Raw genomic sequence first — 14,858 nt, 5'->3', positions numbered from 1 at the left:
ATTGGGATTTCAGTGTTCGGTAAGTATGAACAGTCTTTTATAAAGTAAGGACATTTGTTATAATGGCCAATGAGACTACTATCTACCAGAATCAAATAGTTGGTTGTAGATTGTACTGCCGGCAACAATTATCAGAAAACGCTAGAAAAGCAGCGTCCTAATTTGTGCCTAAATAATAAGTGAAAACAAATATGAATTACAGGCCAATGCATGTGGAGATGAAAACAATATTTGAGATCACTAATCCTTCCATAACCTCAAACAGTGATATACTTAAATATGCGTTTTAAACAAAGAAAAGAATATGGTTTGAATTTATTACTTAATTTGACATAGTAACAACCATTCATAAAAAAATCAAATATTTTAACATATGTATTGAAACATGAATTGAAGACACCGTTTGGAAACTATACATGGTCATCTTGGTGTTTTCATATATTTTGTTCAGTCTGCATTCTTAACTTTTTTTTATTAAACATTATCCTTCCAAATGTAATTTGAATAGATGGACATTAATATTTGTGTACCTTTTCGAATTTACCTTTTTGCAAGATTATATCAACAGAAAAACTGCAAATGTGACATGAATACTTTATCTTATAGAAATACTGTGAATGGAGCGTGGTCGACTTATGGTTCACGAGTTGTTGATGCTACTGACTCGTTCACGATATGCGAATATAATCATACCACTAATTTCGCCATTTTGATGAGCCCCGGCAGGACAGTATGTTTACTGCTGTTAAATAATATGTCCAAGTTTCTCAATAAAATGTAACATCTACATTTATTATTTCTATAATTGTATTATATTCATTCTCTGAATGTTGTATGCTTGTTATATAAAATAGGAAAAGGGATGACATCTAAAAGTATTTGTTATGTTTTTACCAATTAATGTAATAATTATACGCATGTGGAAATATGTTAATGGATTAAAACAAAACTAATGTTTCTGAAATATTTTCACTTTTCATACCCTAAGTGTTGGTGGTCATTATAGTTATTATGCACTTGATAATGGTTCAACTGTTTCTGCATTATTTTGTTGTACTGACCGGGATATTTTATATTAACAGCGCTCAATGTTTTAGTATTTAACCCACGAAGTTGGATTAAGATTTATATAAGTTATAAACTATAATTGATCAATTCCTTTTTGACTTTTGTATTAGCGAATTTTAAAAGCAACATTAATGCACTCCACAATGCAAAAATGTCTGAAATATGCATATATGTTTGGGGTATCAAACATAACGACCAGACTATGTTTCATTCGAGTAATGGTTCTTCTTTTGATGAATGCTTGTTACGGGGAATCTACAAATTATGTCGGATGACATTTTTTTACGAAAAACATTGTTTTCTGTTAATTGAAAGATAATTGGAAGTTAGTTGACGAAATTAACCAAATTGACCAATAAATCAGGCATTTTGTGTATCGGATAATAAAATGACTCTGTATCTCACTTCGTCGTTTAAGGGTTTACATTGTTATTAAAATAATATTTCAATATGAAGGAGAACAACGTTACCTGTAGATATCGGTTTTCTATTAACATTATAAATGACATGAATGATATTGTCCTCTTTTACAAGTTAATAAACTCATGATAGATACCAGAATTGAAATTTTATATATACGCCAGACGCGCATTCGTTTACAAAAGACTCATCAGTTAAGCTCGAATCCAAAAACAATTAAAAAAAGCGAAATAAAGTACGAAGTTGAAGAGCATTGAGAACCAAAATACCTAAAGGTTTTGCCAAATACAGATAAGTTTATATATTCCTGAGGTCCAAAAGCCTTATCATTTGCAAAAAATAAAAGAGTTTGGTAAACAGTTATATAACAATTGTGTTTAAAATTATTGGGTATATCCATCCTCAATGTCCTGCAAGGTTAAATGTGTACTTTTCGTTGTTTTTAGTTGTGAAGGAACATCGCCGTACTGCAAAATCAGTATAAATAGTCTGTACAAGTATTGAAAATTGTACTTTGATGTCGGTATATTTTTTTTAATTTTTTTTTTTTTTTTTTACAAGCCATCGTCTCATCACTTTCCACTGAGCCTTATATCTGTCACTGGATGTGCAGTGTCCATTTTGTTTCTGGTTATTACAATTCTCATTCATTTTGTTCTATGGAGGTAAGATTAACATTATTGTTGTAATCAAAATAAAATTGGTGTTATGTGTATCTTGATGGAAATATCAGCGAAACGTTAAAAGGATGTTTGCTCCAATTAATCTATTAATCACTATTTTGTACACGATTCATAAACAAATAGCATGCACATTATTACTTGATTTGTTTATATACATACTAATTGGTTATCAAAGGTACCAGACTTATAATGTAATACGCCAGACGCTGGTTTCGTCTACTTAAGACTCATCAGTGACGTTCAGATCAAAATATTCAAAAAGCCAAACAAGTAGTACGTCTAAGGTTATCAACAACACATACTTCACCTGACATTTGTGCGCCCGATTCTTGTGATTGTGTAGCTATATACTATACTCATGTATTGATCGGTTTTGTAATTATAGGTATGTGAGAACTGATAGAACAAAAACACTGATGAACCTATGTGTGGCATTAATTATGTCGTATGTAATATTCTTAGCTGGTATCAGACAAACAGAGAATAAAGTAAGAAACAGGAACGAAGTCATACAGTATACATTTGTAAAACTGGTATACATTGTGATTCAAAACTAAAACAAGAGGAATAAGAAACCATCTGAACATACAAGTCAAGGATGAAAATACAATGTCATTGTAAATAATTAAAACGACGAATATCTACGTTGGTATTGAATAAAAATATCAAGCTGTCATTTTATACATCAAAAGATAGGGTATGCTTGCCAGTAAAACGACTGTCCTTCAGAGACAAAGTTGTCGTTTACTCAAATAAAAATGTTAATCAAACGCGTTATAATATCCATAGCTGTTAACTAAAATAGTTTAAGCTCATATATAATTATGTATTTAAAAAGATTGCAATTTTATTGCATAAGCTTTTTGGAAAGTAGACGATCGAAGAATCTCCATTCTATGTAAACATGAACAGATTTAAACTGATTTAGTTGGATCCAACTTTAACATTTTATAAGTTATCGTACTGCACGTTTAACAGAAATACACAAAACGTAATGATAGCATAAATGAAACAAAATTAAAACCCACATGAAAAAATGTTTCGTCAATTGTTCAGTGACATATTGAATGAAATAGTTTAAGTTCTATTACAGAAAATCAGTACTGACTAGCATTGAACAGAAAACAAAATTAATATTGGTGTAATAACTCCAATCACGGTGCATTTTTGTGTTTCTTAAAAGCAACCACATAAGCATTACTATCTACGTATAATGTACTAAAAAGTCAATATGAATGAATCGTAATATACTAAAAAGTAAAATCACAAAAATACTGAACTCAGAGAAAAATCTAATCGGAAAGTCCATCATCACATGGAAAAATCAAAAGACAAAACACATAAAAACGAATGGACAAGAACTGTCATATTCCTGACTTGGTACAGGCATTTTCAGATGTAGAAATTGGTGGATTAAAACTGGTTTTAAAGCGCTAACCCTCTCACTTTGATGACAGTCTCATCAAATTCCGTTATATTTACAATGATGCGTGAACTTAACAGACATAATGAATAAATTAGTCAAAATATGGGTACAGCAGTCATCATTAAGTGCAATTAACATGATTCCAGAAAAAGTTTAACGATGAAGTCACAAACCTTTGTCAACATTTTGGAATGTGAAAATCGGCAATAAGAGGGATGTTTTATGAACATACGATGAGAAAAATGCAGTGTTGATTGCAAATGTCAAAGAGAAAGACTTACTGCCTTCAACACTTTGCATCATTATTGTAGGTTGTTTTGTAATGATTTTATTTCTGGTATATCTTATTAATAGGTTGTATGTTCAGCGATTGCAATTGCTTTGCATTATATCTTCCTGACAGACTTTGCTCTGATGCTTGCTGAAGGGATTCTTATTGTGAGAATGGTAGTATTTGTTTTCCCAGCAAGTTCTATAATTCATAAGCTTATACCCGCATGTTGGAGTAAGTTAAACAAAAAGGACACATTTATATACATCACCAAGCAAAAAGACGACGTTAAATCTAAAAAAAAAAGTAAATTATTTTTTTGAATAACTCATATGCTTTCAATGGTAAACAAATTATTTTGCTAGTCGATACGAAGGCTAAACACGTACGGTTACTGCACATTTATTCATGGTTTTAATACCAAAAAGAATCAAAATCCCAGATGTATTCAACATTACCAAAAACATTTAAAAAAATAAACATACGAGAAGAATAAAAAAGCAGGAAAACATGATTTTAAAACAGCAAACTCACAAATCCCGGAATAAATATCAGTTTGAAATCAGGGACGATATCATGTACATGTACGGAAGTGCAAAACATCTTGAACTGTGTAGAGACAGTAAGTAAGCTTCACTCTATACGAAATATTTCAATCTTTATTTCCAGTTGTTCCTGCTGTTATAGTTGGAATTTCTACTGCTGTGACTAAACTTAAAGGCTATGGCAATCAACAGTTGTACGTATTTAGTTATCAAAGGTATCATGATTATAATTTAGTACGCCAGACGCGCGTTTCGTCTACATCAGACTCATCAGTGATAACGTGTAATTATGATATAATACAATACATTGAAGGTTCAAACCATTAAATGTCTTTATTATTAGGTTTTGGCGCAACCATTAATTGATTTAAGTTTGTCAGAAATACCAGATATTCGGCAACAAACGACAACCGTTGAATGACAGGATCCTGACATGGGACAGGCATATACATTATGTGGTGAAGTAAAAGTAGTTTGAAAGCGACGCAACCCTGCTAATCTGCGACAATAGTGTTTTCTCATGGTGTATTCCTACAACAATAAGAACTTTGATCTGAGTTCGACTGATTTTTTTATCGTTAAACAATATCTAAGTATGAGTTAAACATTGTAGTGTAATATTTGTTTACTACATATGTATTGCATATAGGATCCGGATTAGCATCTTTCATCGTTCACTTGCTTAAAATTTGAAAATTAATCAAATATAACGTCATAACCTATATAATTTGTATTAAACACCTGAGGATAATTTCATTTATTTACTTCAGTTGTTGGTTAACCCTTGAATCGAACCTCATCTGGGCGTTCATTGGACCAGCACTACTTGTTATTGTGGTATGTATGTTCAAATGATATAAGAACGTTACAATTCTCAATTTGAGAGTATTATATTAAGATATGTATTTTGCACTTTAATTTTGTTTTCTGAAATTCTAATATCTACTTCCAAATTTTGTGATTTACAGACGTATGTTTATGCCTAATTTACACAAATGATATGGACGTGCTGTTGCTTGAAAAATTCAAACCAGAAACTCCTCTAACTGTCCTTTCAGCAACTGTACAAATAGATGGTACTTCTAAATTACAGTAACATGCATCTACTACTGTTTTAACTGCATTACTGATGGTTCACACATATAAAACAAACATGAAATTGCATTCACGGAAGAGGCAGAATGTACCATAATTGTAGATCAGCAAACTGAAGTCAAAATCAAACTGACAATCGTAAGGTTGTGGTAAAAATCAAAAATAGATAACAACAATGGATGTTATTCTTGGCATGCTATCGCGCAATGAATATATTCTATTGAGACACATGTATATGTCAGTATCATTTTAAAGGGTGGAAAGGAAGAGGTTCCAAAAACCCAAACCAAAGAAATAATTATTCAAAAATCAGTTCAAATATTTAACTGCAAAGAAAGAATGACTAACCAAAAAAAAAAACTACTTTACAGAAGGGAAAACTATATTCTTAAAATTAGTTACTGTTAATTAAATTTTGTATATCGTTTATTTATAGATTAATTTCATGTTCATCATTATTACGGTGTATAAAATGATGACAACTAGAGGGTTAGCTGCGAAAACACTTCAAGTAAAATTTAAGTAAGTTTGCTTTTGATGATGAATTTGTCAGTATACATTATCGGTACTCGTAATGGTATTTTATTGTCATATTGGGAAAATGGTTAACAGTACTTTCTGTAATACACTTTCAAAATGTTTGGAACATATACATGTTTTATTTTACTAACCGAAAAATATTCCAAAGCTAGATAGGAAATAACAGTTTGGTTTGATAGATCAGATACATCTTTTCAATACGAAGGAAGATAAGAAAACATGTATTTATTAGCAGGGAATAGTCATCAAGATTATAGGAAACATAGCAAAATACAACGAGTTGATGAAAACATCCATTCATGAGCAGATAATAAAATAAATGACAGCTGAATTAACAGAACAAGACAACTGTGACACATACATAAGCAGGACTACGACTTGAACTGTGATCGGGGGAGAGAGGAATCATCAATGTATATATGAGGATGACAATTATGATCGAAACCATCATAACTTCATTCAGTCGATCATGCGTGCTTGACAAATTGTTAGTCATTTAAAAGGAAAAAAAAAATTACTTTATCAACGAAACATTCATTAATTATAATACTTCATATTGTTTTCAAAGTATAAATATTAAAAGCGGAAAAATCGTCGTCTTGTGAATACAATAAAGTGTATCTGTCAATTCTCCGAATAAAAAAAAATGTATGTTGTTTTTTTCTCAGGATTGGTTTAAAAAGTATTTGTGTCATTTTGCCATTGTTTGGATTAACGTGGGTACTAGGAGCATTTTCTATAAACGATGATTTGGTCATGTTCCAATACCTATTTGCAACGTTCAACTCTCTGCAGGTATATTAGACATCTACTTGTTTATCACTCCGTCAAATTGGTGTTAAAGAACTTCAAAACCAAATATGTGTTAAATGCAATCATATACCAAAATGATATGTCATTAATAGTTAAAATGTAAAATGAGCTTCGTTTCATCATGATAACGTCGAGATAATTACAGGCAGGATGAAAGATACGAAATGGATATCTATAAGTAAAAGGCAAACTGACAATTTAAAAAAAGAAGGTAAAATACGACAAAACATTCATAATAGTCAATAACGCATCATTAAAAAGAAACCGAGCAAACATAACCCTTCCAAAACCTGATGTGATATCATGTACTCAAAACCAGTCACCAAGTGTAGAGTTTGTCGTGATGTTTATGATAGAATAGATACAGCGATGTATTTATAGATGATGTCAAGTTCAAGAAAAAAAAAGGATTGAGAATAGAACAGTCAGAAAATATCCTTCGTCATCTCTGAAACAGATAACGCATAACGGTCAAGCAACTTATGAACTTCAAGGAACTTAGTTTCATAGATTCTTTTTAAGCAGCACTGTATATCAAGGAAATCATGAGACGAAATACATGCTCCGAAATATCAACTTGAAGAAATGCTGAAATGCTGCAACAGAGATATCGAATTTCAAATGTAAACTAAAATTGATTCTTGAGTACCAAAATGTAAGTTGGTATATTTATTAGTTTATAATGGAGTAAATTTTGTTAATGACATTGTCAAAGTTAAGTAATCAACTGTGCGTGTTTCGTCTAATTGTCTAATTTTACATCACTGTACCAGTTTATTTATAATAATAGAATAACCTTATATTTATTATTCTTTAAACAGGGTTTCTTCATATGTTTGTTCCACTGTATCTTGAATGAGCAGGTATTTATCTTTACAATAGAAATCAATAACACGAAAGAAAATTATGCATTGCTTGTGTTAAAGATAAACTCTGCAGTTTGTGACTGAAAGGAGTTTTCAATAGCCTTAATATATCCCTAATCTTCAAAAACAATAAATCGTATCAGTATATACGTACAGTTATTAAGTGGTGCAAACGTCAAACGTTCAAATTATGCAATAAAAGATGTTATATAAAAGAGGGACGAAAGATATCAAAGAGACAGTAAATGTCAATATTTTTTTAAAACAAGTTTAAATGAAGCGAATGTAGTCAAATACAAATAACTTTTCCGTTGTTTTCTCATCGCCCGGCAGTCGTGATTCAGCAGCATTTGTTTTCAATCCTGTTTTAAGGTGTATTTCCGAAACCAGGTACAAATATTTATTTAGCTCATTTGACCTTTGCTTTGTTAACATACAATTAATATACAATGGCTTCAGTATCAATTGGTGAAGTTCTTTAAAGAAATACATCATGCAGATTATGTTGTATATAATTTTGATAGCCTCTTCTACGTCCACAAGTAAAGTTGAAGATATCATAACAGTCACAAAGCTGCCTGAAGTATTTGATAAAAAATCATTTCTTATTTGTTTTTTCATTTCAACCGCAGTATGTCACAGTTGTCAGTAATCAAATCGTAATTTTTGTTTTTCGGATAGGAGTTACAATATAAGGATTGTTATTAAGTCTCTTGGTAGAAGATTTTAGTCCTGCGCACTCAAAAGGAATAACTTTGAAGATTAGATTGATCACTGGATAATCAACTATGTCATGTACTTTGTTTTTTAAATAAAACATAAAGTCGCAAAAGCATTTGTGCCATATTTGGAACAGGATCTTCTTACCGTATATAATCTCCTGAGATCATCTTTGGTGTTAATTGATCATTATTTTCATTTTAGTCATGTTGTGTTTGATATAATGTTGCTTATAACGATCTTTCCTTTGATATTCCATTTTAATCCGTAAATACCATTTATTGATGTACTATTATGATCATCATTACTCCTAATGATAACCCATTTGTAACATTATTAAAAATATCAATTGAGCATTTTCTATCAAAATGTTACAGATTTTGCAGTTTTGCGAATAGTTAGTTACGTTTCGAACGTTTTGTGTCTTGTTACTTCATGGCAATGTGAAAAAAACCAACCGGAATTGTTAATAATTTGAAGATCTAAATGTTATGATTCAGTTGAAGTAGTTATGTGTCATTTTTAACATTTGTTATTTATAACCACATTTGTTTTGTACTTTTTTTATACAAGTCGTTTTCAAAGTCAATATTATTTCTGATTTTCGAGGTTGAATTGGAACATCACAACTTGATTGCATAATTGGGGCATCGATTGTTTTGTTAACTTTTACATTACGCGGACTGTATGACACTTGTTTTCGTCCTACTATTCATTATGTTGATAAGCTATATAGGAGATTAAAGCATCAGAAAACATGTGATGGATTTTGTAACCTTAAGACAACAATAAATCCGTAAACTAGCTATCATGTATTTCTTTATCCTAAAACCTATGTAATTTATTTCGTGTTATTGATTACTCTTTCATTTAATATTAAGAATGGAAACGGGGACTGTGTCAAAGAGACAACAACCCGACCAAAGCGTAGAAACCCGACCAAGCCACCAATTGGTGTTTAATACAGTTTGAAAATCTCGAAACAAGTGACGAGCTTCAGCAGGCCCTAACAAAAATATGCACTAGCTGACCTGTATACATATGCGTAATATTGTTTTATATTATAAACAGGTCAGACTGGGCTACCGTCATTACCAGAGACGACGACACGCCTATCGTATGGATTCTAAGCTACCTACCGAATCTACTAACACTGTAAGTAAATATATATCAACAGAAAGTGCATTCTTTTCAACCTGATATAAATAAAACAATAAATATAGATAAGTATTTTGCATACATGTGTTTGAATCTACATTGACGTGTTACCTTTATATGCAGATTATGCATTGTAAATAACACAGTATGGAAGAGCAAAACTACAAAAGTATCATAACCTCTTATATTGATTGGTCGATTTCGTCAATATTTCCGTATATATGTCTCTCTCGTGTTGTTTTTTCTTCCTTCTTTTATCATAACAAAAAGAAAGAAAAATATGATCACAAACATTATGAACTTGAAAAAATATAAGTACATTCGTGCATAGTGTGACAAAGTTTTTTTTTTTTTCATGAATATACTTATCAAAGCATATCATGCATTATAAAAAAACCTTGAAGAACAGAAATATGTTTTTTATATATTTGATGTAGCAGTTTTTGCTCTGTTCGTCTTTTCACATTTTTCATAAGGTTTAAAGCATTCTGATATACAAACATAAACCAATGTTGTTGTATGATTTTTATCCCGACATAACAGCGCTTTGTATTACTTTATAGCTTATAAAGAGCTACACATCACATGCATGTCCATTCATTTAATGAAATTGTGTTGAAACTTAAATAAGTATACTTGATCATATTGATCTGTTTTTGTTTTTTGTTTTTAACTTTCTCTTATTTTCATATAGGACAATTCAAAAACACATCGTCTCAACGACAATTTCCGTGAAGAGAAGAAATAAATGAAAGAGAATTAGAATACATATCAAATCAACCATATGCAGTTTAATATAGTTTTTTTTATTATTATATTTATCGAAATCAATAGAACATCTTCATATAGTTATCTCTAGCTTTAGAACTTATCAAATATTTTATACAGACATCGTTTTCTAATATCATCATATAGAGGGCATATAAAAAAAAATAACTCGATCTTTAAATGAGTGAAGACAGCAAAAGTTTTTGAAAAATTTGATGAGGTTTACAAAAACAATAGTTTGTTCACTAACAACGACTTTTCAAACCTATATAAAGTGAATATAGTTTTTTTTAATACTAACATAACTCTTAAATTAAAAGTTGAATTTTGAAATCAAAATAGGGTCTTTCATGTGCTGTGCTCATTCTGTGAAATGGCACCTCTATAGATTGGTCATTGCCTAACAAATATAAGTTGAGGCATTCTTTAGAAACCTTTTATTTGGTTTCACTATATATTTGGCAAATAAACATTTAATTTCTCACTAACGAATATAATAGATAAGGAATATGATCAAATCAAATTGTGTGTTAAGTGGTATGATGACAAAACAGGTTTAATAAACTTATTAGGTATAAATCAAGGGTAATGATTTATAACAGGTTTTAAAACATCGAACTACAGATAAAATCTAAATGAATGTTAATCAATTGAAATATATCATCTATAATGTTATTGGTAAACTTTGTGTTTATATCTTTGTAATTTTGTTTTACTTAAAATTATTCCTGTTAATTATTTTACTTTATTATAAATATATTCAAGCAGTTACTCATATATATCATGTGTATAGTTAGATTCTTGTACTTTCACTGAATAAAATTCATTTTTTCAAAGAGGTATTTTACAGTGTTTGTTAAATTCGTTTTTTCGAACTTGATAATTAATATCTAACTGTCTTTGGAACTCTGCATGTTAAACACGATTTCTATATATCATTTTCTTCTTGAAAGAGGGACGAAAGATACCAAAGGGACAATCAAACTCATAAATCTAAAACAAACTGACAACGCCAAGGCTAGAAATGAAAAAGACAAACAGAAAAACAATAGTACACATGACACAACATAGAAAATCTAACGAATAAACAACACGAACCCAACCAAAAATTAGGGGTGATCTCAGGTGCTCTGGAAGGGTAAGCAGATCCTGCTCCACATGTGGCACCCGTCGTGTAGAAAACATACAAAACCCTTGAAAATATACCAAACCCAGCGGAAATTTCTAAACGAAAAACTCCGGAATCAAATGGAATATTAAAGCTCCAACACATCCCACAAAAGGATAACAACTGTTATATTCCTGACTCGGTACAGGCGTTTTGAGGTTAAAAAATGGTGGATTAAACATGAAGACACCAAAGGGACATTTAACCTAATCGAAAGATGAAAACAAAGTAGCAACGTTATGATTCAAAAGAAAAAGTCAAACAAAAAATAACAGTAAAAATAAGATCATACAAACACGGGCTGTGCAACAGAAAAATTTGAGTGATTGAAGGTCCAAAAGTCTTGAAAGCATATCTTGTTCAATATATACAATACCCACCGTATTGATAATTTAAGTGCAATCGCGGTGATAAGTTTAATTCGGTAAGTCACACTCAGGGTTTAACGATCTGGATTTTAGTTACGCAAATGGAAGCATGTTCGTCGTCGTCTGTGAAACATATATTCCAGTCTATGGAAGGTGCGATACGATAAAACTTTTCTTATATCAATGAGCGATATTGTCTTATATCAATTGTAAATATGCAGACATTCCATGCGGAAAATGTTGTTTTCAGCAACGAAAAATTAAGAAAATACTAACTTTAAAACTTATTGTTCAAATATAAACAACAGTTGAGTCTAAATATACATTCAGAAGTTAGTTAGAAGCTAAAGTTTATGTCCGTGTAAAATTTGAAGTGCTGTGTTTTTCTTATATACATAAATAAGCAATGCGATACTTTTAAAATATCGTAGCGGTGTTTTTGTAATATCGATATTAGTAATTATTAGTTTTAATATTTGACTGCTGTATCCATATTTTGACAATTTTACCTATTAGGTCTGTTTTGTTCATGCATCGTTGTAAATATGACAGAATTTGATGATAGCCATACACGTGACCGGTTGAGCGCAAAATAACCAGGTTCAATCCACCATTTTCAAAATTTGAAAATGCCAGTACCGATGGGGTTTAAACAATGTCGTAATCAAATAGCTAAGTATCAAAATCATTGTTCACATTTATCTAACATTTAGCAAATTTATAATGAACGCACCGAAATAATATATATCAGATATGCTCCCAACGCATGCATGGAAGACTTTCTTTATTGAAAACAATGAAACTAACTTTGATAAAGATGAATCATACTGAGTGTCCTCGTTCAGATTGATTCGACAAAATTTAGCCTGTGCATTTTTGAATCTCCTTTTTTTATACAAATTAGAATGTTGGTTTTCCTGTTTGAGTGGTTTAACACTAGTTTTTTTTTGGTTCCTATATAGCGTGATGTTTTGGTATTTTTATTGACGTAATCGTTCTTGTACCATCATAACTGTCGTTACCTTTAAAGCTTTAGAAGTGTGTTTGTTCATATGGCACTTTTGAAAAAACACACTTCTAAAGCTTTAAAGGTATCGACAGTTATGATGGTACAAGAACGATTACATCAATAAAAATACCAAATAAACAGCACTGAACGATCTAAGTGTATAAATATAGAAAAAATATATACACATTTCTAACGTCAACAGACATTTACATCTTATTCATTTGTTTTCTAAACATTTTTTTTAGTATTTATTGAAGAAATGAATTTATAACAAGCGTCACGGATTGTTATTTATACGATCGATAACTAGTCAAAAACGTAAGTCAAATCTCTGTGGTAACAAAGCAACAGAATGCCCTCACGGTCATCGCGATGTAGAAGAGCGTCCAGGCGGCGAGCTGATTATGTTCATAGTGATATCGATTTACCAACGGGGAAGTCTTTGATATAAAAAAGAACTCTTTTCCTTCTCAATATTTTTTTATGTTAATAATAAATACATTTTCTGTTTGACAAGATTTTTAATTTTCGTTGTATCTGAAGTTGTTCAACTTCTAGTCTGAGGCTACTTTGTTGGTATCTTCAAAGTTCGGGACATCAGCATTTGTACATTTTAATTTGTTTGGAATATTTATTTAACCATTCGAATATTTATTGTTATTTGGAGCTGTATTGGATTGGACTGTTTGAAGGAAAGTTTTTTTTTAAGTAATGATATATATGGTCCGCAACGAAGTTGTCGGTGCCATATAGCTTTACCCTTGTTCGAAATTCCGTAATTCCAAAAATCCGTAATTTAAAAATTCCGTCATTTTGAATTCCGTAATTTCGAAATTCCATCATTCTGAAATTCCGTAGTTTCGAAATTCCGTCATTCCGTAACAAACCATTATACGGAGTTTTTTTTTAAACGCCTTCATATATTGGGTTGATTTTTGTTATGTGAGTTGACCATGATGAGTTACAGATCGAGTTTAAGTTTTGTTCTGCTTGGCTAATTTTTGCCGAAATTACGGGCTATGGACTTTGATAAATTGTTGAAAATCTTAGTTATACAGACTTTTTTTCTAAATGCTTTCAGATATTGGACTGTTTTTTTTTGTATGTGAGCTAACTATGATGATTTGCAGATGAAATTTTAAATTGTTTTGCTTCGCTAATTTTGGCCAAAATAAAGGGTTAACAACTTCGAAATTGATGAAAATCACAGTTTTTTTCTATACACCTCTAGATTTTGAGCTGATTTTTGACATGTGAGACTACCATCATGTTTGTGTCCACATTTGTTATTGAAATTGCAGATTTTCAACATTTTAAGACGGGACAATTCGTGTTGCTTTGACATATCTAGTTTTTGTCTGTTTCGATATTACCCATGTGGATAGGCTATAGCAGTGTGACTTCAAGGGCGAATCCAGCCGTTTTCAAAAGGGGGTTCCAAACCTAGGATAAAGGGGTGTGGTCAAACCATATGTCCCAATTCAAATGCATTGATCGGCCACTTGACCTATATTAGATTCTAATAGGTTGGTAGTCTATTTACAACCGCATTTAAATTCAACCATTGCATCATCACTTCAAACAGAATTAGTCGGTTAAACCATGTGATTGAAAACAATAGACTGAACAGGTTATTAACACTTTCAAATATCAATAGGGTCAAACAACATTTTTAAAATGATAAGATCGTGTAAGCGTTAATTTTGTAACAGATACGAAATTTTAGTGATATTGATCCTCAAACATTAAGCCGGTCATGAACTAAGTTTGTGAATTATGTTTGCGGTTCTTTTGACATGCATTGTGACGTGTCATCGTATTACTTTTATATTAGAAAACTATAGCAGTTATATATGAAAAGTATCGCATTCATAAATTTTTGATATTAAAAAAATATCGCTATGATATAAGACAAACATCGCATTGATGTTTTAAAATAT

General features: G+C 30.9%; 1 protein-coding gene across 1 annotated transcript; it reads left to right on the top strand.

Annotated features, from left to right (window-relative positions):
* The first annotated feature begins 2,611 nt into the window (after positions 1-2,611).
* Positions 2,612-11,132, top strand: LOC134709875 (adhesion G-protein coupled receptor D1-like). The gene is made up of 9 exons (XM_063570006.1): positions 2,612-2,659; positions 3,952-4,102; positions 4,538-4,628; positions 5,184-5,250; positions 5,945-6,030; positions 6,717-6,843; positions 7,683-7,724; positions 9,519-9,602; positions 10,300-11,132. The coding sequence occupies exons 1-9, from the start codon at positions 2,612-2,614 to the stop codon at positions 10,351-10,353; spliced, it is 750 nt and encodes a 249-aa protein (XP_063426076.1). The 3' UTR covers positions 10,354-11,132.
* The last annotated feature ends 3,726 nt before the right edge of the window (positions 11,133-14,858 follow it).

Source organism: Mytilus trossulus, chromosome 3, assembly GCF_036588685.1.
Source record: "Mytilus trossulus isolate FHL-02 chromosome 3, PNRI_Mtr1.1.1.hap1, whole genome shotgun sequence".
Classification (NCBI taxonomy): domain Eukaryota; kingdom Metazoa; phylum Mollusca; class Bivalvia; order Mytilida; family Mytilidae; genus Mytilus; species Mytilus trossulus.
The sequence above is the reverse complement of the archived record's forward strand: the minus strand, read 5'-3'. Positions and strand labels throughout refer to the sequence as shown.

Coding starts and splice junctions, on each gene's coding strand:
- LOC134709875 (XM_063570006.1), top strand. CDS start 2,612: ATGTCGTATGTAATATTCTTAGCTGGTATCAGACAAACAGAGAATAAA. Junction 2,660..3,951: donor TCAGACAAACAGAGAATAAA/GTAAGAAACAGG, acceptor TCTTATTAATAG/GTTGTATGTTCAGCGATTGC. Junction 6,844..7,682: donor CAACGTTCAACTCTCTGCAG/GTATATTAGACA, acceptor TTCTTTAAACAG/GGTTTCTTCATATGTTTGTT.